The 25,669-nt window shown below is 58.8% G+C and overlaps 1 protein-coding gene across 6 annotated transcripts in view; it reads left to right on the top strand.

Annotated features, from left to right (window-relative positions):
• The window catches only part of SHANK3 (SH3 and multiple ankyrin repeat domains 3), a 48,659-nt gene extending 23,271 nt beyond the window's left edge, over window positions 1-25,388 (top strand). For 2 of the 6 annotated variants that reach the window (XM_036311307.1, XM_036311312.1), the window contains 6 exons: window positions 778-858; window positions 5,160-5,183; window positions 8,334-8,464; window positions 8,977-9,061; window positions 13,338-15,582; window positions 22,914-25,388. In XM_036311307.1, the coding sequence (XP_036167200.1) occupies window positions 778-858; window positions 5,160-5,183; window positions 8,334-8,464; window positions 8,977-9,061; window positions 13,338-15,582; window positions 22,914-23,505 (3,158 nt within the window). In that variant the 3' untranslated portion in view covers window positions 23,506-25,388. Of the gene's footprint in view, window positions 1-777; window positions 859-5,159; window positions 5,184-8,333; window positions 8,465-8,976; window positions 9,062-13,337; window positions 15,583-17,930; window positions 22,752-22,913 lie in introns of those variants that run through there. The other 4 variants (XM_036311311.1, XM_036311310.1, XM_036311313.1 and 1 more) reach the window with 4 other exon arrangements.
• The last annotated feature ends 281 nt before the right edge of the window (window positions 25,389-25,669 follow it).

Below are 25,669 nucleotides of genomic sequence, written 5' to 3'. Positions count from 1 at the left end.
TGGCTTGGGTGCTTTCCCAGTTCTTGATGTTAGACTGGCCCCCTGGCCCCCAGTCTGTGACCCCTGACCCCAGGTTGCCCCTCCTCAGATCCCCGCCCCCTGCTTCCTGGCTTCCCCCGAGCCCCTGGTGTGGAAGAGCCCTCCTTCCCTGCACTGCCAGCAGCTGCCTGGAGGCCGGGGTTGCCATAGCAACTGTGAGGTTGACGCTGCCTTCCGCTCATTGTCGGAGGGAAGGGGGAGGTGGCACCTGAGGGAAGAGGAAGAGCGTCTTCTCCCTGCGCGATGTCGCGGATCAGCCTGGGCCCAGGAGGCTTTGCTGGCCGGGCCCAGCCCAGGCCATGGCTTAGCTGACCACACCAGAGTCCCCTGAGGGGCAGTGGCCACCAGGGTCTGGGAGAGCCCTGGAGCAGCAAGAGTCCCGCCTGCTGGGGACCCCTCCCAGCCCCCACCCCATGGCTCTGGTGCCCCTTGCTCAGCCTTCAGAGGCTAAAGGGTGGGCACTCAGGCTAGAGCTGGCCAGCACCGTGACCCCTCCTGGGGCTCTTGACCACCTCCTGAGGCCCCTGGCCAGCCCGGCCCTCAGCACCCCCTGAGCTCCCAGCGCCATGAAGAAGTTTGCATCCAGCCGCAGCCTGAACAAGATCCTGGCGCAATGTGACACGTCCTCACGGGAGTACGAGGAGATCCAGGCGGTGGAGCGCAAGTGGCACCTGCACCTGGCCACGCCGCGCTGCCTGCTGCTGGACAGGAGGTCCAAGGCCTCCCTCTTCTTTGCAGCCCCGCCGCCCCCCAAGAGGGCCCCCAGCACCACATTGACCCTGCGTTCCAAGTCCATGACGGCTGAGCTTGAAGAACTTGGTGAGCAGTGGGGGCGGGAGGTTGAGGGCAACCCAGGGTGGGTGGCCAGGTGGAGTGAGCTGGCGCCAAAGCCAGGCAGAGGGAGAGAGGGCAGGAAGGACAGACAGATGTGTGAAGAGGTCTAAGGTAAATGGGTGGGTGCTGGAATGGTGGGATGATGAGGGGGAGACATGTGGATGGGATGAGGGCCAAGGGGCTGGATGACAGGGTTGGAGATGGATATGGGGCCACCAGATGGTGGCGGGAGCAGGGCCTGGCCCACCAGTGTGTCTGCATGCGTGCACATGTGCTGCCTGTGGCTCTCCAGTCTGACTTTACTCCTTTGTTTCACCCACGTGAGAAAAGGGCAGGAGTCTGGGCCCTGGGCTCTGCCCCGGCTCTGCCGGGCACTGGCTGTGTGACTTGTGCATCTGTTTTACCCTCTCAGCACCAGCTCACTCACTGGTTGAGCAGGGTAATTACAGTGAGCGGCTGACCTCACAGGGCTGTGTGCACCTCACTGCTTCAGTGACGGGCAGGCCCTCGTGGGCTGCAGGAGGCACATAAGAGTGTGTCAGGGCTTTGATGGGGCATGTTGTGGGCACAGTCCCAGAGTGATGTTGGTAACCTCGTTGTGGGCATGTCTCGAGATATGTGACTGTTAATAGCCTCGTCATAGGTGTGTCCAGATATACGTAGCCATGTCCTGATATTCATGACCATCAGCGTCCTCATCATGAGCGTGTCCTAGTCACATGACTGTTAATGTGCTCTGTCCTTCTACAGTCTATACCCAGTCCTAGTCCCAGACTTTACCCTGACTTCAGCCAGGATCTATCCCAGTCCTGACCCTGATCCTGGTTCTAGAATGAGCTTCAACCCTGGCTTAGGCTTGGTTCTTCCCTAGTCTGCTAAAGTTATTCCTGACCTGAGTCATTGACTGAGCCCTGATCCCATCCTGGCCACGGGCTGAGCCACCCTGTGCAAGCTGGTACTCTTGACTGTAGTTTATCATGGAGGACAGCCACCAAGATCAACGGAATTGACAGGATTTTCCTTCCCCATGAATATTATGAATAAAATAAAAACATAGCTAAACAAAAGTGGCTGACCTCACAGGGCTGTGTGCACCTCACTGCTTCAGTGATGGGCAGGCCCTCGTGGGCTGCAGGAGGCACATAAGAGTGTGTCAGGGCTTTGATGGGGCATGTTGTGGCCACAGTCCCAGAGTGATGTTGGTAACCTCGTTGTGGGCATGTCTCGAGATATGTGACTGTTAATAGCCTCGTCATAGGTGTGTCCAGATATATGTAGCCATGAAACAAAAGAATAGGAATCCCCTAGGTCTCAAAAATGAAGAAAGAAATCAGAGCCAAAAAGACAGGAAGCTGATGTTGCCATATAGTCCATGATGGCTTGGGACAGGATGTAGATTCCCAAGGCAAGGGGTTGAGGCTCTGATGCCCCCACAAAGCCAAGAGATGTGGTTGTGGACCCAAAGCTGGAACCACACCCAAGAACTGGAATTAGCATCAAAAGAACTGAAAATCATAGAAGAATATGAAAGAGACAAAATAATGTGTTTAAATACAGAGTTTAAGAGAAATGACAGAATTCATAGTGAAAGAACAAGACAGTACCAAAAGGAAAAAAAAAAAAAAAGAAAGAAAAAGATTTTAAAAGGATCCCTAAAAAACTGTATTGAAACAAAAATTATAGCCACTGGGACTAAAAAAAATCTCTGAGATGAACAGGATTCCTCAGTGTTGCAGGGTTGTTCACAGACCCAGCTGAAGAAGAAAACAGTGAATTAGAAGATAAGTCTGAAGAGATCACCTAAAATGCAGCACAGGAGACAAGGAGATAACAAACTATCAAAGGGCAGGTGAGACACAAAAGAATAAAAACTTTGGGGAAGAGGCAACATTTGAAGAGTAAATGGTTGATAATTTTCAAAATTGAAAAAGGAGACGAGACTCCAGTTTAAAGAAGTGTAAGTCCCAAGCAAGGAAATATGAAATAAATCTACACATGTAGACTTGTCATAGTAAAACTTCAGAACACCATAGACAGAAAGAAAAATTGTAGCCACCAGAGAAAAAAGCTGGATGACCTAGGAAGGAAGGGAAGACTGGCAGCTGATTTCTAATCAGCAGTAGTAGCTTCTAGGAGACGATGGAATGATAACTTCAGAGTCTTGTGTGAAAATGCTTTTCCACCTAGAATTCTATATCCTGCTAAAACCCACTCATTCAAGAGTGCAGCAGGGAAGCTAGCAGACTTCTGGCCTCAGGGTCACAAGGGTTCAAGGCTAGTCATGGGGAGCTGATCTGCTTCACTGATTGAGGGTCCAAACTGATCAATGAACCAATACCCCTAGGCAGCGAGATCTGGCTAGACACCATATTGAGGCTCTGGTGGGCGGGTCCCAGGAGCCTCCTTCCAGAGGCTGTTACCCAGCCATGCTCAGCAGCACGTTCAGAAGGGAGCCCCCAGTTCTGCATGAAGAGGTGCTTGGGCAACCCCAGATCTGTAATCCAGGGACCAGTGGCTGCTCTGTGTGAAGAAACCCTTGAACAGCAGATCCTCCCTCCTCTCTGCCCTGGTCCAGGGCTTTCCCTCTGCTGCTGTGTAGCCCTCGTCTTCCAGGGGCTCACTCCTGCAGCCTCAGGTCGGCGTCATCTTCATCCACTTTTCCGGAGCAGAGTTTGGGGAAGGATGAGGAAGGAACAGCTTAGCACAGAGCCTCTGTCCACACTGCTGACTGAGGGGTCACAGCTTTGGTTGAAGCTGGACCCAGGCTTTTTTTTTTCTCTGTTTGGAGGAGAATCCATTCCGTCCCCCAGAAAGCCAGCCCAGGTGTCGACCTCTAGAAATACCTGGTTTGAGGAAGCCAGGCCGGCATCAGGGTTCCCACGTACTACAGAGCTCAGCTTGCGGTCCAGTGTTGGTGCTTTCAAAAGGTAGAAATAAGGCCCGTTGGCTCACTGCCAGTATTAACATGTCAGTTCTGTGTCACACTGTTGAGAACTGATGGGACCATTTAGGGTCCCTGTAGTCTATTGAGAAGATGACCTAAATAGCTGGAAAGAAAGGAAGATGTGAGGTGACAAAAAAAGCAGGTGGCAAGGGTGGGGGCTCAGAGAGAGTGTGGGGGAGAAGCAAAGCCCTGAATGGCTGAGGGGCTGGCAGAAACAACAGAGAGGAAGGGGCTGGGTAGGGACCCTCCCCTGAGACAGGTGGTAGAAGGAAGGGCAGGACACCCCCAGTGCTCTTAGGCAAGTGTGCATCGGGGTTCCCACATGCTCATCTCCTCAATAAGAACCAAGGACATGCTGGGGCTGCAGAGGTCAGTGGAGACCCAGACTTGGGAGTGCCCGGTGGGTCTGAGTCCCCGCCTACTCACCCACTTTCATGGTAAATCTTGAGCTTCTGGGTCTTTTTTCCTCTGTGATGAGAATGTTGGGGCAGGTGCCACGTCAGTGTGCGGTCTCTGACTGGCCTGCCCTTTGTTGGAAACACACTGTGCAGAATACTCCAGGGCAACCAGTGATGCCATCAGTGACTCCAAACTTGGTTTTTATGGGATTTTGCCCTTTCTCTAAAAAAATTTGACTTACTTGTCTGTGGACGTCTCCACATGTGTGTGCATGTCTGTGTGTGCATGTCTGTGTGTGCATGAGCATGAATGTGTGCACATGTGTGAGTGGATGTGCACAAGCATGTATGTAAACGTGTGTGAGTGGACATACACAAGCGAGTGTATAAGTATGTGTGGATGTGCACGTGCATGTGTGTAGACATGCATAAACATGTGCGTGAACATCATGTGTGAACTTGTGTGTGAGTGGACATGCACAAATGTGCGGACATATGTGTACGCAAACATGCATGGGCAGTGTGTGTGCACATGTGTGAGTCAGTGTATGTGGATGTGCACAAGTGTGTGTGCATCGTGTGTGTAGACACACACAAGTGTGCATGAGTGTGAGTGGAACTGCATGGGCCTCATGTGTACATGTGTGAGTGGACTGTAAATGTGTGTGTGCGCACGTGTGTGTGTGCATGCACACAAAAGCATATGTCTCTGCTTGTGATTGTTTCTGCCTCGAGTTTCAAGCTGTGTACTAATTTGGCATTGGGCAGATTTGCCCCTTTGGGCTGGTAGAGAGTGTAGGTTGGGGGTTGTGGGGATCTGGGAGGTGCTGGTTGTTAGAAGGGGTGGGAAAAGAGAGGTGGGGCAAAGGGGGTGGGGAATGGGGCCCGGGTGCTGAGGATGAAGCCTGCCTCTTACCCCCTTTGCTCTGTTTCTTGATTCCAAGCCTCCATTCGGAGAAGGAAAGGGGGTGAGTCATCTGCTGTGTCCCCAGGGCCACAGCTTCGCCTGACCCCTGTCCAGGGAAGTGCTGGTGTATGAGGAGGTTCCAGTTCACTCAGGGTGGTCTGGAGGCCTGGGCTGTACCCTCCTGATGGCCTTTTCTCTGGGATCTGGTGGGGGCACAGTAGAAGGACCGGCTAGGTCACCTGGGGATGTGATAGGCTTGGTCAGGGGCCTTGTGGCTCAGGTGAGCTGGGGTGGCCTGGTGAGGCAGAGCTGGGAACCCCCAGAGCGGAGACCTGGAGCCAGGGAGGGTGGGTTTAGGACCCAGCTGTGGCACTTCGGGGGTGGGAGTGTCCGGTGCTTGACTTGGCCCAGGTTGCTGCTTCTTGTCTGCTCTGGGGGCTCCCTTGTGCCTGGTGTATGGGTGCTGTTTCCGTGCTGATCTGTTTTGGGGTCAAGCCCAGTGCTGACAGTCCCTCAGAGCATGAGTCTGGGCCCACAGCACTGGGGAGACAGCCTGGAGTTCCTACCCCAGCATCGCCCACCTGTTGGCTTCCCCATCCCTTGCTGCTACCTTCAGACCTCATCTGCCATGTCCTCTGAGGCTCCTCCCTGTACGTCTGGCCTGCTTTCGAGGGACACAGCATCCATGTGGGGACAGAGTCTGGGCCTGGGCACTGAGGGCCAGTATCTGTCAGATCTCAGGGCCTGGCTTCTGCCAGCTTCTCCCACCTCTCGGTGAACAGGATTCCAGGCCACACAGAAGCCAGAGGTGGCTCTGTGGCCCCTCATTGTCCATGTACCCGGTGCTCACTGGTCCTCACTCTGGGACCCATGGGCCTTTTCTGTGCCAGCACACACCTGCCCGCCTGCAGTCCACAGTCTCCTGCACAACCTGCAGCCTGGCCCTCTGAGTTCTCGCCGCCCCTTCCCCAGTCCCAATGAAGTGCTTTCCTGGGCATCTTTTCAGGCGTTAAAACAGGTGATGGAGTCTCCTCTGTGGACACTTTTGTGCACACCTTGAGGCCGACATGCGAACTATTTCTGGAGCACATCGGTTCTGTGCTCGGCTCATTAGCGGGGCTCCCAGGGAGCTGTGCTGTGGCCTGCGCACTGCCTCCAGTTGTAGGGGCAGTGATGGTGATTCGTCGCCCCCACAGGCCCCGCTTGTTCAAACAGCCGCATCCGCCCCGGCCCCACGACAGCTGTGTGTGTGAGTCTGGTGGTGTTGGGGGGTGGGGGGGCGGGGGCGAGACACGCCAGGGACCCAGACCCGCTTCCTAATGGGCTTCATTCCCTTATCTAAATATCTGAAATGCTGTAAGAATACATTTGCTAATTTGGGGGGGGATTGGGTGTCAGTCTCACTAGTTTATAGTATGAAGAATTTTTATTCTTTCCAATTTGAAAATAATTCTCATCTGGCCCAGTCCCGTGGCCCACAGCCAGCAGTTGTGCTTGGCTACCTTACCGAGCATATGGCGTTGGGTCTCGGACTGAGTTCCGGACCTGGACAAGAGGCCTCTCAATTCACAGCTCAGGTGAGCACGTGTCCTGTGATTCCCACGGAAGTGTTTCTCTCCATACCTCTCTTTTTGTCTATGGTTTCTGGGCAGCCTGGCAGCTAAGTCTGACCTTTCATTTACTGGGTCTGTGATCTGGGCAATTTATCTCTCAGAGCTTCAGTTTCTTCTTGGGTAGAATGAGGGCAGTAACAGTATCTTCTTCGTGTGGTTGTTGTGGGATGACAGGTGAAGCACTTCCCACTCTGGAAACCGCCTGGAACCTAAATGGTCTCAGCTCCAAAGGGAAGGCATTCACCTCATTACAAAACAAACAAGGGGCCTCTAACAGGCCTCCCTGGTCTGCACCTGGGCCCGGGTGAGTTGAAACTCTGGTGGAGCCCTCGTGTCAGGGCCGGGCTGGGTTCCCTGGGCTGTAGGGCAGCTGTGGAGCTGATTGTAGCAAACGTGTGCTCGGTGCTTGGTGCCTGCTCAGAGCTGGCACAGTGGTGGCACCTCTAGATATGTGCTAGCTCTCACAACCCTGAGGCAGGTGCCGCTTGTGTGCTGTTTCATCAGAGGAGGAAACTGAGTCATAAAGAGGTTAAGCCAGGAAAGTGAGTGTACAGAGTGGGTCTGGTTTGGGTTGGGTACTGGACATCTCAGGAGTTTATCTGCTTTGCACGGCGATTGTGGGCGGGTGCAGAGGTGGGACAGCAGGTGCTGGTAGGAGGTGTCGAGGCTGACCCCAGACGTTCTCCCACGTGGGGCGCTTGGGTGACCTGACGCGTGAGCCTGTAGGGTTGGCACAGTCCCGTGGTTGGGAGGGTGGGATCTCGAACCTGAGTGAAGGATGGCGTGGGCAGGGCTCCTGAACAAGAGGCCCCTGGCAGCAGGTGGGCACCCTACTGCACTTGCGCTGGCCCCAACTGGCCCTATCTGTCCTCCAGCTGGACCTCATAGCTCTCAGACACACCCAGTTGTTTAACAAAACCTCCAAGTCATGTTCATAAAAAACAACACTTTGAAAAGCATCAACCAGCTTTAATAAAAACAAACAGAGCTTTTCTTTTACAACGGATTTGAGAAGAACAGTGCCTGGGGGCTCCTGGTGCCTTTCCCCCAGGCCTTGTTCAGCCCTGCGGTTCCCCCTTGTCCCTCCCAACTGTGCCCCAAACCCTCTTCTTGGCACCTCCCACCTGGACGAAGGTTCTTTGGCTTCCTGAGCAGCCTGGGGCACTCAGCTGTTTTCTTTCATTCTTGATTGATTCGCATCTTTCGTGGGCACCCGCTGGACCTCAGGGCTGTCCTGTGCGCTGGGCCCAGAGGGTGACCCCTTGTGCTGAGAAAAGTGAAAGTCAAAGGACACGGAATCTTGGGGAGACCGGGGCTCTCAGCAGTGTGCCCGGGTCCTCCCCCCTAAGGGTCAGTCGGCCTTTTCCTGGAGTGGTGTCTCCAGGGTCCCCTGGAGCCTCGCCAAGGGTGGAGAGGCAGGCTGGTGCAGAACCTGGGTTCTGGTGTGTGAGGGCCACCATCCCAGGTCTGGAAGCAGCCCTGGGGAGTGGGAGGTCTGAGGTGGGCCCAGCATGGGGTGGACCAGCCTTGTGGGAAGGACAGAACAGTGAGGCTGCTCAAGGTCATGGTGGCTGAGAAGATACCTTCTTGGTGTGCAGAAAAACTAGATGAGATCCTGGCGGCCGCCACGGAGCCTGCACTGAGGCCTGACATCGCGGATGCTGACTCGAGGGCGGCCACCGTCAAACAGCGGCCCACCAGCCGGAGGATCACCCCGGCCGAGATCAGTGTAAGCTGCTGGGTGGCTGGGTGTGGGGGTGGGCTGAGGGCTGGGTGGAGCATGGGTGTTTGCACATTTTCTGGGGTGGAGGTCCATCATTTGGACCCCACACTTTAGGAGTGGTTGTGAAGATCCCCCAGACTCCTGGAGACACTTGGGGCCACCTCAGCCCCCAGAATGGCCACAGTTGACCACGTGCTGAATGGCTTTCAGTGCCTTAGGGAGGTTCTGTGCCAGCCCTGTTCATGCCACAAATAGTGTGTCTTTATCCCCTGGCCCACTTCTCCTACTGGGCACCTCCTGGGCTGCTCCCCTAGCCTCACCTGGGCCACACCCAGGGCCGCTGTCTGCTCTGGCCACCTTGGCATCAACCCACCCAACACTCTGCCCAGGCCTCTGCTACCTGGCCCTGCTATGGAGGCAGGCGCCTGGGCACCAGCACGTTGGACATAGTGCATGGGTGAGATGAGGTTTAGGAAGAGTGTGAGCGGAACCTCCATGTACCCTCCCGACTCCCACAGTCACTGTTTGAGCGCCAGGGCCTCCCAGGCCCAGAGAAGCTGCCAGGCTCCCTGCGGAAGGGGATTCCACGGACCAAGTCTGTAGGTACGGCTGGGCTGCGGTCTGCACGGGGTGGGGGGAATGGGACCCGGGTGGACACAGGGCTGGAGGACCCTCTCTCTCCACCTTCAACTGGGTTTTCAGTTCTCCTCTGAGTCCTGCCTCTCCCTGGCCCTAGCCCAGAGATCTCATATGTGGACATATGTGGGGGTGGGGGTGGGGGTGGGGGTCAGTCCTTTGGCAAACTCGGAGATACTTTGCTAAAACAGACTCTTGAGACTCCCCCCACACCTATCTACGGCTTCCTGTCCAGTGGGTACCCTCCATCCATGGCTCCCACCCTCCCTAGGCCTTGTCTTCAATGCTGGATGCCTGAGTACATGTCATATTTCTGGTCCTAAAACTACCCTCCCCTTGAACCTGCCCCCACCCCGTACCCCAGCTTTCCTTAATACCTCTCCTTTCCTTCACAGTCCATTTCTCCAAAGTCACCTATACTTTCTGTCTCCTGTCCCCCGCCTGCAGCCGGGGGAAGGCTAGCTCTGTACCTAAAATTGAAGTTGCTCCCACCATGGTCACCAGTGTTTTACAGGGTGTTCCTCCCGGTGCCCATGACCAGCCCTCTCTTTTGGACTTCAATTCGCAGTTGATTTTCCTGCTTCCTTGTCCATGTAACTCTTCTCCAAGTTTTAGGACACTTCTCAGCTGCACATGTTCAGGCTTCTCCCAGCCCCACACACCAAGGTGGGTCCTTCTGTCCTCCCCAAGGAGGACACCACACCACAGCAACATGGAACTTTCTCAAGGCTGTGTCCTTGGTCTCTCTGCCTCTGCACCTGTCTCCATGGGACATCACATTCCAGCTGATGTCATGCCCCACACTTGGCCATGTCCTCTTTTGACCCTGGGCCTGGTCATCTAACAAGCCCCACCTGCTGCTCATCCTTCTAGGCATCCAGTGCCCTCTCCTGCTCACCTGTCCATCCATCTACCCCCAGACCTGTCCACTTACCCATCTATCTGTCGATGTACACCTCACCACACCCATCATGTGTTAACCAGTAAATGCCCCTTCAACACTCACGCCAACACTGCGTATGCTCACTGCCACACGTAGTCCTTAGAGGAACTCTGAAGAGGTAACACTAGAGTTAGTACCTGTGTTACCGACGATGAAACTGAGGCAAAGAGGCCAAGTGACTTGCCCAAGGTCACACAGCTGCCTTACCTGTCTTCTGTTCACCCACCTGGCCAACCAGTTGCCCAAACCCCAATCCCTCATTCACCCTAGGACCTCTGATGCTCGATGCCCACTCTAGACTGACCCTGGGCCAGGTGTGGGGGCTCAGTTGGGGGAGGTGACACATATGCAGACAACTCAGTTTGGCAGTTGTGGTGAGTGTGAAGGAGCATGTCCAGTTAGAGACAACTAGGGGTACCAGCCACACCTGGGTGTCGGCAGGCTGGAGGGGTGTGTCTGAGTTTGACATGCAGGATGAGTGGGGGTTTCTGGGAGATCATGTGGTGAGTGACTGATAAAGGCCATCATCATAAAGTCCCCTTCAGGGACTGCTGTGGGTCCTTTCTGTGGGGGGAGGAGGAGGAAGAGGGTTGGTGAGACTGCAGCCACTTTGGAGCTCAGAGGTACCTCCCTCCTTCCTCCTCCCACTGGCCTAAGCCCTGGGAGTCCTCCATGGTTTCCTCCTTATTCTCTGCTTCCCCTGACAAATTAGGGGTACACTGCCTCCTCAAATGCCTTGTGCCTGACTCCTCACCAGCTTTGTAGCCCTGCCTGGCCGGGCCTCAGTGTCTTGCTCTTGGATCACAGCTTTGGTGTCCTTCAGACCTCCCTTCCCAGCTCCACCCACAGGTCAGATGGGGACTTCTGCAGAGCAGATATCATCCCTCATCCCTGCAGTTGACCCTCTGTGGGCTCCCAATTGCCTTGGGGTGTTGGGGAACCGACCCCAGCCCTCTTCTGCTTCATCAGGGGCCATCTGTCTCCGCCTCCCTCTGACCTGGGCCTGCCAGACGCATTGTTCTCCACCTGACCTCACTCTGCCAGAGGCTGTCCCTCAGCTACACCCAGTCCCAGGACATACAAGTGCACATCCAAGTGCCTGCCCATTGGGACATGAGCCCAGATGGGGATGGCAGCTCTTTCCCACTCACCCTCTTAGACCTTTCAGTGCTTGGGCCGTGAATGAGCTGAGAGGGGCTCATCATTTTGTTTATCCTCATCCCAGGATTTTTTCCATTGATTTTCAGAGAGAGGGGGAGGAAGTGGGGGAGGGGGAGGGAGGAGGAGGAAGGGGGAGGAGAGATGTGAGAGAGACACATCTATTGGTTGCTCCAACCCGCAACCCAGACACGTGCCCTTGGTTGGGAATCGAACCCGAGAACTTTCGGTGCATGGGCCAGTGCTCTAACCACTGAGAACAACAGCCAGGGCAAAAGGTGCTCATCTTTGACCCCTCTTCTTGGCCTGCCAAACAAGTTACCAGACTCCTGGAGAGCCCGCCCCTTGTCCTGGCTGTGTGGCCTTGGCACATGGTTCAGTCCTTGAAACCTCAGGGTCCTGATGTGGAAATGTGGGGACCACCAAGTGCCTGCCTACCTCCAGGGCCGCTCTGAGGCTCCCCCAGGGGCTGCACTGAGTGAACACTGGGCCACTGCTTGTGCTTGGTGGTGTTGGTCTAGCATTTGGGGGCCAGCACTGAAGTGCTGGGGTACTGCTCTCTGCCCACCCAAGATGGCATCAGAACAGACTCTCCATTTCATTCCGAGGCAAGGGACTTGAAGTTAGAACTTGGCAGATCACACCCCCTGCAGCTTCTGGGGCACCGGCTTCCCTGTGTACCTGTCTCACGCACGTGGGCGGTGGGTGTTTATATACTGTGTTCCTGTGTCCAGCAAAGGGGTGGAAGGCAGACCTGATATGATGATGATGACGACCTGGGTCCCATCTAGGTGCTTAGCCCTGTTTTGTAAGCTCTAAATGGCTCCACCTCACACAGGCCCACAATGGGGGAGGGAGCAGGGAGGGCAGTGCCCCTGAGATGAGGAAACTGAAGTGCTGATAGGTTAAGGGACGTCAGACAATAAGGCCTCTTTACTCAAAAGTCCACCCGTGCTGAGCTGGGGATATGAGAGCTGTTAAGCAGGCCAAGAAGCAAATGGGCGTAGGCGGCCTGGCGCAAGCACTGGCTGGCTAACGGGGGAGGCGGTTGGGGACAGGCAAGAGGCATCTTGTTGAGTTCATAAAAATATCACCCAGTCCAGAGGGAGGCCAGGTGCACATCCCCAAAAGGCACTCCACAAGAGACGTGTGTGTCGACGTGGAGAGCCATTAATGCACTCTCCTTGGGTTGGGCCGTTGCACCTGCAGCCTATGTGCACACACCTGCAGCACAGGTGTCCACATGGTGTCTACAAGGAGGCCCTGCTGGTCTGCAGGTGGGCAGCAGGGAGATGTGGGCTCTGAGCATTCCCACCTGCCCTTGCTCAGACCCTAACTATGTCCGAGGCAGGCAGAGTGGGGTTTATTTTAATGTGTGTTGCCCAGGAGAGAACTGAAGCTCAGAGGGGCTCGGGACTTGGCCTGGGGTTGCACAACCAGCAGGGAGTAAAACCAAAATGTGGGGTGGTCAGCCTGCAGTTCCATTTCCATCCACCCTCTTTCCCTCCCAGTGACTGGCAGCCTCTCGGTCCACTCCATCCACCTGACCCTGTACTGGACATGCACCACGCACCCCCTTACCTGGGCATCAGCTGTCTCCCTGCCAGAGGCGTGGCTTCCCTGGCCAAAGCCCTTCTGTCCCTGTGTCTGCAATGGATCCTTCCTGCTCAGAAAGTACCCTTTTCTCTGCCTCTGGCTGCCCCCAGGTCCCCCCTGGAAACCTGCTGGTTGCAGGCTGTGATCGGTTCTGAGCTGTGATTGGACTCGGGAAGCCCTGTACCCCACCTCCATGACTGGAGGGCTTCTCCTACCCTCCTGGGGTGTGTCTCATTTGAGCCCCTTTATGTCCCAGGTTTGGGGCAGGTCTTGGCCCCAACTGTGTGGTCAGAGTTTGGGTACTTTCTCCAGGCCCCCCTCTACCCTATATCTGAACTGACTCCTCTCCCCAGTCTTCACAAGAACACCCTCCCCCCCCCCCCCCCGCCGAAACTGGCAATGGTATTGGGGTGCAGATCCCTGGCTGCCCTGGGGTGAGACAGACGTGGCGGATTCTGCCGATGGCAGGTGCTGGGGTCCAAGGGGCCTTCCGGAAGTCGCCGGCTCCCAGCGCCTGGCCAGTCTCACGGGGCCCTCTGTCCGCAGGGGAGGATGAGAAGCTGGCGTCCCTGCTGGAGGGGCGCTTCCCGCGGAGCACGTCGATGCAAGACTCCGGGCGCGAGGGTCGCGGCATCCCGCCCCCGCCGCAGACCGCGCCGCCGCCCCCGCCCGCGCCCTATTATTTCGACTCGGGGGCGCCCCCCGCCTTCTCGCCGCCGCCCCCGCCGGGCCGGGCGTACGACACGGTGCGCTCCAGCTTCAAACCGGGCCTGGAGGCGCGTCTGGGTGCGGGGGCCGCCGGCCTGTACGAAGCTGGCGCGGCCCTGGGCCCGCTGCCCTACCCGGAGCGGCAGAAGCGCGCGCGCTCCATGATCATCCTGCAGGATTCGGCCCCCGAGGCGGGCGACGCCCGGCCCCCGCCCGCGGCCACTCCACCGGAGCGCCCCAAGCGCCGGCCCCGGCCGCCGGACCCCGACAGCCCCTACGCCAACCTGGGCGCCTTCAGCGCCAGCCTCTTCACGCCGTCCAAGCCCCAGCGCCGCAAGAGCCCGCTGGTGAAGCAGCTGCAGGTGGAGGAGGCCCAGGAGCGCGCGGGCCTGGCCGTGGGCAGCCCGGGCCCGGGGGGCGGCAGCTTCGCCCGCGACCCCTCCCCGACGCACCGCGGGCCTCGGCCCGGCGGCCTCGACTACAGCCCTGGGGACGGCGGGCTGGCGTTCGGGGGCCCGGCCAAGGACCGGCGGCTGGAGGAGCGGCGCCGCTCCACCGTGTTCCTGTCGGTGGGCGCCATCGAGGGCAGCCCCCCCAGCGCTGACCTGCCGTCCCTGCAGCCCTCCCGCTCCATCGACGAGCGGCTCCTGGGGGCCGGGACCGCCACCGGCCGTGACCTGCTGCTGCCCTCGCCGGTCTCTGCTTTGAAGCCGTTGGTCAGCGGCCCAAGCCTTGGGCCTTCCGGCTCCACCTTCATCCACCCGCTCACCGGCAAACCCTTGGACCCCAGCTCGCCCCTGGCCCTGGCGCTGGCTGCCCGGGAGCGGGCGCTGGCCTCCCAGACGCCCTCCCGGTCCCCCACGCCTGTGCACAGCCCTGACGCCGATCGGCCTGGGCCCCTGTTTGTGGATGTTCAAGCCCGCGACTCCGAGCGAGGACCCCTGGCTTCCCCCGCCTTCTCTCCGAGGAGCCCCGCCTGGGTTCCGGTGCCTGCACGCAGGGAGCCGGAGAAGGCGTCCAGGGAGGAGCGGAAGTCACCTGAGGACAAGAAGTCCATGATTCTCAGCGTCCTGGACACGTCCCTGCAGCGGCCTGCCGGCCTCATTGTGGTCCACGCCACCAGCAACGGGCAGGAGCCCAGCGGGCTAGGGGCCGAAGAGGAGCGCGGGCGCGCAGGCACTCCAGAGCTGGCCCCTGCACCCACACAGTCAGCCGTGGTGGCAGAGCCCCTGCCCAGCCCACGGGCGCAGCCCCCTGTCAGTGCCCCAAAAGAACCTGGGCCCGGCCAGGGCAGCTCGGAGGAGGAGCCAGAGCTGGTCTTTACTGTGAACCTGCCTCCCGCCCAGCTGTCCTCTAGCGATGAGGAGACCAGAGAGGAACTGGCTCGCATTGGGCTGGTGCCACCCCCTGAAGAGTTTGCCAACGGGCTCCTTCTGACCACCACACTGCCTGGCCCAGTTCCCTCACCCGCCACGGTGCCAGGCCCGGCCTCAGGGAAGGCGAGTAGTGAGCTGCCCCCCGCCCCTGAGTCTGCAGCTGACTCGGGAGTGGAGGAGGTGGACACGCGCAGTTCCAGCGACCCCCACCTGGAGACCACGAGCACCATCTCCACAGTGTCCAGCATGTCCACCCTGAGCTCCGAGAGCGGGGAGCTCACTGACACCCACACCTCCTTCGCTGATGGACACACTTTTCTACTCGAGAAGCCACCAGTGCCTCCCAAGCCCAAGCTCAAGTCCCCGCTGGGGAAGGGGCCGGTGACCTTCAGGGACCCTCTGCTGAAGCAGTCCTCGGACAGTGAGCTCATGGCCCAGCAGCACCATGCCGCCTCCGCCGGGCTGGCCTCTGTCGCTGGGCCTGCTCGCCCTCGCTACCTCTTCCAGAGAAGGTCCAAGCTGTGGGGGGACCCCATGGAGAGCCGGGGGCTCCCCGGGCCTGAAGATGACAAACCAACTGTGATCAGTGAGCTCAGCTCCCGCCTGCAGCAGCTGAACAAAGACACACGCTCCCTGGGGGAGGAGCCGGCTGGTGGCCTGGGCGGCCTGCTGGACCCTTCTAAGAAGTCGCCCATCGCGGCAGCTCGGTGAGCAGGGCAGCTGGGGAGGGTCCTGTCCCATGTCCACGGGCCTCCCTGTCTGCCTCTTGTCCATCATGGTTCCATCTGTCCCACCCCTTCCTGTCCTCCTGTCTACCTCTCCGTCCTTCATCTGGCCTTGCTTCGTCTGTCTGAGGCAAGAGGCTCTCTCAGGGGATCTGAAGTGTCGGGGCTGCTGCTCTCCCCACCCCTTTGGTGCTGAGAGTGGGACAGGATAACCGTCAGAGGTCCAGGCTGGGGGTGAGCCCCCGCTCCACAGCTCTCCTGGAGGCTCCCACCTGGAGTTCCTGCAGCTCACCCTGGACCAAAGCTGCTCTGCCATTAAGTGGCATCTGTGGCCCAGTCCAGAGTCGCACCTCCCTGCCCTGTTTGGCTTCCCTCTGGCCCTGGGTCCTCCCTGCTGTGGCCACGTGGCTGCATGTGGCCGGGACGCCCTTCATGTAGCTTTTCTTGCCTCGTGTCCTTTTCCTTGGGGGACCCACACCAACTTTTTGTTTTCTGTCCCAGAAACATTTCTGTCTCTCAGCACCACCTCGGAGTCTCTTAGACAGACTGTGGGGTTTTGAAGGTGCATGGAGAAGCCGTCCTTATATGGAAGCCACTCCATCTCCCTGCTCCCTTCATCTGGCCTCTTGCCTTCTCTGACCTTCCCCATCCCTCTGTCTCTCTTACTTTCCCACCTCCTGCCCAAGGTGGGAACTTGAAGGGGCCACCCTGTGCCCTGGTTGGGTTTTGCCCCCATGGAGACCCCTGTGGCTCCTTGGGTGCTTGTCTGAGGCAGAGCTGGTCACTGGTTGACCCTTCTTTGCCCCTAAGGCCCCCCCCCCCTGCACTTCTTGTTACCTTGACCAAATGTAGCCAGCCTTTTCCTGTCCACTTTGAAGGCAGAGTTCACAAAGCAGTGAGGGTTCAGGTGTCACTCACAAGGGCTTGTCTTATCTGTCTTCTTCCAATTCAGGATTCAAAGGATAAGTGGGGGTTTGGGAAGCTCCCAGTGCCGGGCAGAAATCCAAGAGTGTGGCCCCGCTCCTGTCACCCCAGGGGCTGGCTCTGGGACCCTCTTCCCTTTTGTCCTCTTCCATCTCCCAGTGGCATGTGAAAGCCCCCTTCCTGGCAGGGCAGTGTTGAAAATGCCCTCAGAGCAGGCACTGTGAGCATGGCCGGTGTCCAGCTGGGATGAGGACCCGGAGGTGTGGGCTTCCCTGACCAGCCTCAACCACCCCCATCCTCTCCGCTCCTCCTCCCTCTGTGCCCCTTGGTCCCGATGAAAATCAAAGCCATTTAAAGTGGGTAGCACAGTGCCTGGTACAGTGCAGACCCTCAATAAACATTTGCTAAACAGATGAAAGAATGAAGCCCAATGCAAGTGCTGTCTTTTGTGCTTTGAGATCTAGGGAGGTGGCTCAGGACAAACCCCACAGGACAGATGCGTGGCTCAGATTTACTGGTTGTCGAGCCCAGATTTTGTCATTCTCTGTGCTGGCTCCAATGGGACGGCTGGGGCTGTCACAGGGCAGGGGGGAGGGATTGCTCAGCTGGCCTCTTCCTACTCGCCCTTCTCTTAACTCACCGTCCCACAGGTCATCCTCAACATTTCTCCCCTGTCAGCAGCAGGGGCTCTTTTCCCCTGGCTCTGGGTTGTGCCAGAACCCTGTGCTCATTTCATTTCTCAGACATGGGGTGGGAAGGCACGTTCTTTGCATCTCATCTGTTCTGCACCCACTGGAAAGTGAGCCTCCTTCACTCAGTAGTTACTGCAGAATTCTGTCTTCTGATTTGCTTCCCATGGTTCCCTGCTCTCCCCTGAGCCGATCACTGGGGCCAGGGAGACACGGCTGTCATCGGCCAGGCTTGTCCCGGAAGCCTGGGCATGGGGTCCGCCCAGCTAGTGAGCTGGCGCTGAGAGGGACAGAGGGAGGTTCTCCAGGGAAAGTCAGGTGCTGTTTCCAGAGGTACAGGTGCCAGGCACCCTTAAACAACAGACATCCTTGCGACATGGCCTTCACCAACTTCGGTAACTCACTTCATTGCCTGACATCAGCTTGGGGTCACATGGCCCTGGATTTCAACCCTCAGCAGGTCGCATCTGAGCGCTGTCATCTTGGACAAGCCACTTAGACGCTGTGAACCACAGTCCCTCTCCTGTGAAATGGTGGGGATGGCAGGCAGCGCCCCCTGCGAAGCTCCACGCCCAGGACTGCAGTGTGGCAGGCTCTCATGGCTCTGCTATCATTGGCCCCCAGCGTGCAGCCAGGCTAATTTTCGAGTCCTTGTGGGGAAATGCATGCTGGGCGTGACCTGAGAGGATGTCGTGCCATTTCCGTTCATCCTTGCAGCCACTCTGCTACCGGACACTGACAGTCTCCATGGCCAGACAGAACTGACGTGCTGAAGAATGCATTCCAGCCAGGAGGTGGCAGCATCTGTCTGACCTGGGGGTCCTGCTCTCTGTCCACCATTGGGAGCCTCTGTTCCCAAAACCCTCCTGGCGACAGACTTGGGGTTTATGTACAGTCGTCTCACACAGAAGCGCATGCATCCATTCTGTGGTTGGCACTATTTATTAGGAGTGTGTAACCAGTTCACTTGTGCTCTGAAATCCCTGCACTCGAGCCCACTCAGTGCCCCCAATCTGCCAGGTGCCTGAAATTGCCTCTCCTTCGCATCTCCCTGGGCTCCTGCTCACACTTCCTCCCTCTCCCTTTGCTCCCCTTTCTGCCCTCGGAGCAGGGTGCCGTGTGCCGTGTGCGCAGGGCACTGTGGTACACGGGATCATGCTCCCCGTGGCTGGCAGTGGCTGGGTCCTGTCGCGGCTGCTCTTGTCCTACAGACAGTGGTGGCTAGAGTCTGGCAGTCAGTTCTCATTCAGTGACAACACTTCTGCCGGTCCTGCCTTGGAGACAAATGTCCAAGAAGGCTCTCTCCTTCCCAGGACTGTTTCTGGTAGAGGCCCCAGGCACTGGCCATACATCACACTTCTGCTTCCTGTCTCAGTCCCACATGTGTTCTAGACCCACTTCTGTCCTCACCTGTCAGACATGCCCCTCTCTGCCCACCTTTCCCACTCAGGGGGTGCCTCAGTCCAGGCTCTGATGTCCTTTAGCCACAAGATACTCTGGGGCCTGAGATCTTTCTGGGCGAGTTCAGCCGCCCGGTGTGTCATGGATCTGAAGCTCGGTAACTCGTAGGAATGACCAGCCCATTTGCTGGGGGCATTCTTTGTTTTTCGGGTGAAGGTGGAGGATGCAGCTGCTGGTTACTGCCTGGAAGGTCCAGCCAGGACCTTTGGCTTGGGGGATATTGATACCAGGCCATCCACCTGCTCTGTGATCCCAGCTTTGGGTCTAGCCTGGGAGACAGAACGCTTGTCTGCTCAGAGCCCACATTTTCTCTGAGGTCCCCATCTGCCTGAACTCCATTTGTCTTCCAGGCTCTGTGGTCAGATCTGACCCCACAAGTGGTGTGGGGTCCACAGAGTCTCTGAGCCCCGCGGCAACACTCAGTTCTGCTGTGGCTGTTTCACAGCCGTATGGCCCTCACATCTGGCTTTATAGGGGACAGTTTGTAGTGACATAGCTTGGGAAACACCAAGTTAAAAGGTTTCTTGCCTGCAGTACTTCTTAATGCCTTTGACATGTTGTGTGCTGTAGTCTCACGCCTGTCAGCTTCTTCAGTAGATCACTAGTCAGTGCCTCACAAAAGTTCCTGAGATGCCAAAGAAACCCTTTCCTACTGGGCCCCGTCCTGTTCACATGTGTGACAGGGATCTGGAGGAAACCCCGTGTGACTGCAGGGCTAGTTCTTCTGAAACCTGGACAGACGCTTGCTGTGTGCTGGCCAGAGTGGGGGCGCTGGGGCCAGGATGTCCTTGTAGGCGACATGAGGTTGGGACACATGCAATGTGTTCCCAGAAGATGTGATGGGGGATCGGGAAGGGGCTGCAGACGAGGGGGTGTAGGGGCGTTTGTAGCACGTCAAGGTTGGAGCCGTCAGCAGGGGTGGGCGCTGTGACTGGCGTGGGTGGAACTTACAAGCCTGTGTCTAATTCTGTGCTCCTGTTCAGGCTTATCTCCCTAAACGAGGTTCCCACACAACAGAGGCCCCAGGCCTTTGCCTGTCCTATTTCAGCGCTGCCCCAGAGCCCCGAGGCAGAGGCCAGGCCAGAGAGTGGACGTGTTCTGGCCTGTTGACACCAACGGCCCACAAGTAGTCAAGCCTGGGAGTCATGTTACTTTTGTTTGGTGTCATTTTTTCAGTGCATCTGTGTTCTTGGCTTTGTGTTAGGTACCACGAGTTCAGGGAAGCTGTGAGGAAGTGGGATGCAAGGTCCTGGGTGAGACCTTGGATTCACAGGTGGCTGGGCCAAGGAGCAGGGCTGGGTTACTGCTGGCAGCTGGGCACTGGCAGCCATGAGGCTGACATCATGGGGAGGCCGATGGTGGCTGCAGGCCCCTGGTAGGGGGAGGCCTGGGGGGAGGAAGAGCATGTTTGGAGACCCAGACTGGCCAGGCCACCCATGTGGGCACATTGGCTGTAGCAAAGATGGGGGAGAAAGTGCCAACTAAGAGGGCAGCTTGGGAAACCTGAGTAGGGAGGAAGGGTAGTGGGAAGGGCACCGTAAAAGGCAACAGGTCAGCAAGGGGTCCTGCTGACAGCCTGGCCAGACCTCACTGGCTGGCTGAGGTGTCAGGAGGCAGGACAGTACAAGATCCAGACGCTGGAAGAGATGCTGGGAGGCTGCTGAGCTGCCTGGAGGAGGGGTGCCAGGGCGTCAGGGCGATGGGACTGTGTGTTACAGGGTGGCAGGCTGGCAGGTGCTGTGGCGTGGGAGCCTGGCTGGGGGCCAGTCAGACAGCTGAGAGGGGTGATGGACAGTGATGGGTGTGCAGACACGGCGGGGACTCCTGCCCTTGGGACGATGTGGGCAGTTCCCTGTCCCCAACAGGTAGGGAAGGAGGAGCAGACACCTGGGCGGTGGTACCCCAGCCACTCCTGCTGTGCCCTGGACCATGCCCTAGGCTCCTCTAGGCCTCCTGCCTCCAACATGATCTGGGTACCTTAGGCATGAGCTGGCCCTCTCCCTCCACTCCAGCTTGGTGGCACATGGCCCTTCAGTCCCTCACTCGTAGCACCTCCTGGCACCAGCCCCAGTCTAGCCGGTGCCCAACTCCCTGAACCCAGCACTCCTCCAAGGGAGAGTCTCCCCAGGTTCTCTGGAGCCCGCCCACCCTCACCCCAGGCCTCCGACTCACCCGTCAGGCAGGAGGGCTCCAGCACTGCCTACACAGACCATCTTTGCAGCTTGGCTGTGATCCCGTCAAGTCATCATTACACTTCTGTCCCAGGCTAGGGTTGCTGTGTGAGGGCCCTGGTGGGGGTGCCTGTGTTGGGCCCAATCCCACAGGCCACTTAGCATCTTCCCAGCACTGCCCCCTCCCTAGTGTCACTACCTCCGGCACCCACCACCCCCTTGCAGTGCCCCCTTGGACGTTCTTCTTGCCTCTGCTGCTCCACGGTGCCATGGAGATCAGGTTTGGTCAGACAGGGGCTTCTTCTGGTTGGTGTCTGTTCCTGGGCCCACCCCAGGTGTCCTTGGGGCTCCTCTCTGCTGGGGCGGAGGGCATGGTCTCGCCTCTTCAAGAGGCTCTGCTGTGGGTTGAATGAGTTGGGAGGAGATGGTAGGAAAAGAGGCTAGGAGAGAGGGCCAGTGGAAGGAGGGACAGAACTGGGTCTCCAGGGAGAGGCTGCCCTGCTCAGGTGGGAGATGAAAAGACAAAACCTGCTTTAAGGGGAGGTTGGATGCTGAGAACACCCCATGCTGTGGGATGGGTGCCAATTCAGGATGGCACGAGATGGGTGGGGGTGCCCCGAGGGGATTCCTTAGCCAGCAGAGGCAGGTGGGATGGAAGCAGAGTGGAGTGTGAGGGGACACGAGACATCAGATACCAGAAGCCTGCTGAGCACTTGCTGCACTCGGGGTTGGAGCCTGGCTGGGGGTGGTCATTACAGCCTGTGGGTGCGACTCTGTGGTCTGTACCTCACAAACCAGAGAACAGGTCTCAGGCAAACCAGGAGCCAGCCAGATCTGCCCCAGTCTGGGCTCCTCCCATACCCCCAGCAGCTTCAGATTTGCCCCCTCCCCCCATCACACCTGGGCCCACTGCACTGGAGTTCCTCCCTCACTGGTTGTCCGGCCAGGGGTCCCTGCCCCTGGCTGCCCTGATTGTGGTCGTGACTGTGGGCCGCGTGCCTGCTGTGTGGGCCGGGCTGCTAACACTCTCTCTCATTGCTCTCTCCTGCCCATCTGCATGTGGCTGCTCTGTCTAGCTGCGCGGTGGTCCTGAGCACCGGCTGTGTAAGTGAGCATGCTCATCCCATGCCTCTGTCCATGCGCTGCACCTGGCCGCCCGGGCTCCGCTCTGCTCGGCTTCGCGGGGCTGCGGGGCCCCTGGCAGCCTCCTGAGGCTTCTGGCCACACTAGGGGATGGAAGGGGGGTGTCATGGGAGTCCCCCAGCAGGCCTCCCGGCATGGCCACGCTGGCGAGGGACTGGAGGGTCCCACCAGATGATGTTGGGAAGTGAGGTACCATCTGTCAATTGTGTGTGTGGGTGTGTATGTGTGCGTGTGCATGCCCGCACACATGTGCTGCGTCCCTGTCATGAGCAGGTCTCTGCCACTGCATGTCTGTGACACGTGTGGATGCTGTTGCTGCTGCCGTGCGCAGGCCTGTGCAGGGAGACGGTGTCATGGTGTCGCTGCCTCAGGCCCGCCCTGCACGTGCTGCTTGTCCGTGTGGTCTGTCTGGTGTCACGGACTTGTTCAGGCTCGTGCTGCAGCCACAGCCAGCCTTTCTCACAACACAGCTCCCTGCAGCCAGCCCTAGTTGCTCGGGGTCTCCTGAGAACAGAGCTGCATGGGGACTGGTGAGGTTTCTGCCAGAGCCTCCCCTGCAGGGCCGGGTGGATGGGCAGCAGCCCTTTGCAGGAGAGGCTGCCTTTCCTCTGGTGGCTGGCGGGTCTTGGAGCCCCTGTGGAGTGAAGGGGCTGCTGGTTTTCTTGCTCCTCATTCCACTCAGTCTAGGGGCCCCCCTCCCCCCGCCACACACACACACCAGCATGGCACTGGTTCTCACCTGGGAGCCACAAAAATGGCGGGGAATAACCATGGCCATCCCCCCTCTTGCTTCCTCTGGCCCTAAGGCTACCCCACCAGTCCCAGCCCCCTCTGAGCGTCCTCCTGGCCAGTGACCCCGCTCCCCTGAGCCCTCCCTATCCCGCCCGGCGCCCCTCACCTGGCCTTGACCCCTCTCCCTCCGCAGGCTCTTCAGCAGCCTCGGTGAGCTGAGCTCCATCTCAGCGCAGCGCAGCCCTGGGGGCCCGGGCGGCGGGGCCTCCTTCCAGGTGCGGCCCGGCGGCCGCTACCCCCTGGCGCGGCGCGCCCCGAGCCCAGTGAAGCCCGCGTCGCTGGAGCGGGTGGAGGGGCTGGGGGCGGGCGCGGGGGGCGCGGGGCGGCCCTTCGGCCTCACGCCTCCCACCATCCTCAAGTCGTCCAGCCTCTCCATCCCGCACGAGCCGAAGGAGGTGCGCTTCGTGGTGCGCAGCGTGAGCGCGCGCAGCCGCTCGCCCTCGCCCTCGCCGCTGCCCTCGCCCACCCCCGGGCCCGGCCCGGGAGGCCCCGGCCCGCGCAGGCCCTTCCAGCAGAAGCCGTTGCAGCTGTGGAGCAAGTTCGACGTGGGCGACTGGCTGGAGAGCATCCACCTGGGCGAGCACCGCGACCGCTTCGAGGACCACGAGATCGAGGGCGCGCACCTGCCGGCCCTCACCAAGGACGACTTCGTGGAGCTGGGCGTCACGCGCGTGGGCCACCGCATGAACATCGAGCGCGCGCTCAGGCAGCTGGAGGGCAGCTGACGCCCCACCCCCTCCACGCGCCGGCCGCGCCCTGCGGGCAGGGCCCCCACCCCCACCCCCACCCCGGGCCGCGGGCTCGGCCCCTGCCCCCAACTAAGGCGCCCGGGCCAGGAATGTTGCATGAATCGTCCTGTTTGCCGTGGCTCGGAGACTTGCCCTGTACATTGCTTAGCGCCCTCCCACGGCCGGTGAGCCCCACCCCAGCACACGGTCAGGAATGCGGGTGAAAGGGTGGAGCCGGAGGGGTTGGGGAGGAGTCTCCAGCCTGACCGGCTCTCACACAGGTTCCGGAGGCTGCTCCCAGAGGGGGGACCTAGTCCAGCATGCGAGGGGTCAGGACACACCTTGGTGACTCGGGGGGGAGGGGGGAGACATTGGGGTTCTCGGTTGGGGGCCTAGGAGCCCCCTGTTTTGCATATTTTAATCCACTCTATATTTGGAACGAGAAAAGGAACAAATATCTCTGTCCTTAATAGCTTCCCTTCCCGCCCCCCAGCCTCCTACTGGTTCCGCTGTGGCTGCCCAGTCTTCCATCTCTGGCCCCTCACTGCCACTGCCACCCCACGTGGGCGGAGGATGCTCCAGCTGGTCTGGGGTTGGCCAGGGTCCTAGTAGCCGCCCTGGGGCCCTGCCTCGGCTTTCTCCCCTCGCTGAGCTCTAGTGTGCCCCACGACCCTTCCGGTGCTGCGTGGAGGAGGGGCAGCGGGCAGCCAGGCCTGCAGGGCACTAGGCCTGGGGGCCTGGGAGACCCTCGCCAGGGGTGGGGACGGGCCCTGGCACCTGCTCCCAGCCATTCCCCTCACGGGGTTCCTCCCCAGGAGGGGTCTAGCCTCCTCCCCACATTGTTGGGCAACTACAGCAAAGAAGCCTCTGCCTCAGACCCCAAAGTCTCCTGTCCCGCCTGTGTGTGTGCAAGCGTGTGACTGTGTGAAACTCTGGGTGCGACTGAGTGCCTCGGAGCCCCGTGTGTGCCTGAGGAGGGAGCGGGCCGCGGGGGGCCCTGAACCAGTGCCAGGGTTTCGGGAGCATGTGCAGGGTGCATGCCTGAAAGCACCCCATCCGCTTCCAAAGAAAGTCAGAGGCCCCTCTGTCCCCTGGGACTTGCGTTTGTCCCGCCTGCCCCTCCAGAGTCCTGCCTGGCTCGAGCAGGCTACCGGTCAGCTCTGCTGCTGGGGGTGTCCCCCCAGGGCCCTTGGAGGCAGTGTCTGCCCCCCCCCACCAGGCTTCTGGGGGATCCTAGGGAGAACCCTAGAGTCAGGCCACCGTAAACCCTGGGGAGAAGCAGAGACCCCCGAGGGCATCCCAGCCCCCCTTACTGTGACTCCCCACACTCAGCAATGACCTGTGGGGTGGGGGGGCCCTGGGACGTTTTTAAACCTAGGGTTTGGCGTCTGGACTAAGCTCCATCCACGTCACTCACAAGTTTCTGTTTATATTTCTAGCTTTTTTTAATAAAAATAAAAAACCCAGAAAACAGACGTTTTCACAGCCCAGGGGCCTGGCACGCCGGTCTGTGCCCGCCCACCCCATCCCAGCCCAGCGGCCTCATTCCCTGGGCAGAGTCACACCCAGCCACCCTTCACTAACAGACCAGATCACACAGCAGCCGTGACTGTAACAGGCTGCCACATACACACTCGGTCTCACACTCACCTGTGGGTTTTTGGTTCCGTTCAATTTGGGTTTTTAACTTTACAGGGTCAGTACCGCTTCACCCTCCTTTTGTATGGAGTTCCATCCAGGGGCTTTCCCCCTGCTCCAGTCCTGAGGCCTCCTGACCCTGATGTTGTGATACACCCCACAGAGATCTATGTTTCTTATATTATTATTATTATTGATAATAATTATTATAATATTATGTAATAAATTTATAAGAAATGAAACTGTTTCTCAGTTGCCTGCTTGAGGAGATACTGGGAGCACAGACCCTGCTGTCCCTTAGGTCACAGAGCTGTCCCCTCCCCCCCACCCAGCCTAGGCATGAGCGTTTAGCCATAGGCACTGATGGCTCAGGCCCCCTCTTTGATCCTGACTCTATACTGACCTCCATGCCACCGGCTCCTTGCTTCTCTCTGAGTCTCACTGGACCTCAGCCTGTGCTCCTGGAAGCTTTCCTTTCTGCTCACTGGCCAGTCCCCAGCTGGAAGTCTGGTTGTCCTCTGGG

Source organism: Myotis myotis, unplaced genomic scaffold (assembly GCF_014108235.1).
Source record: "Myotis myotis isolate mMyoMyo1 unplaced genomic scaffold, mMyoMyo1.p scaffold_m19_p_54, whole genome shotgun sequence".
Classification (NCBI taxonomy): Eukaryota; Metazoa; Chordata; class Mammalia; order Chiroptera; family Vespertilionidae; genus Myotis; species Myotis myotis.
This window is presented reverse-complemented; position numbering and strand designations above follow the sequence as displayed.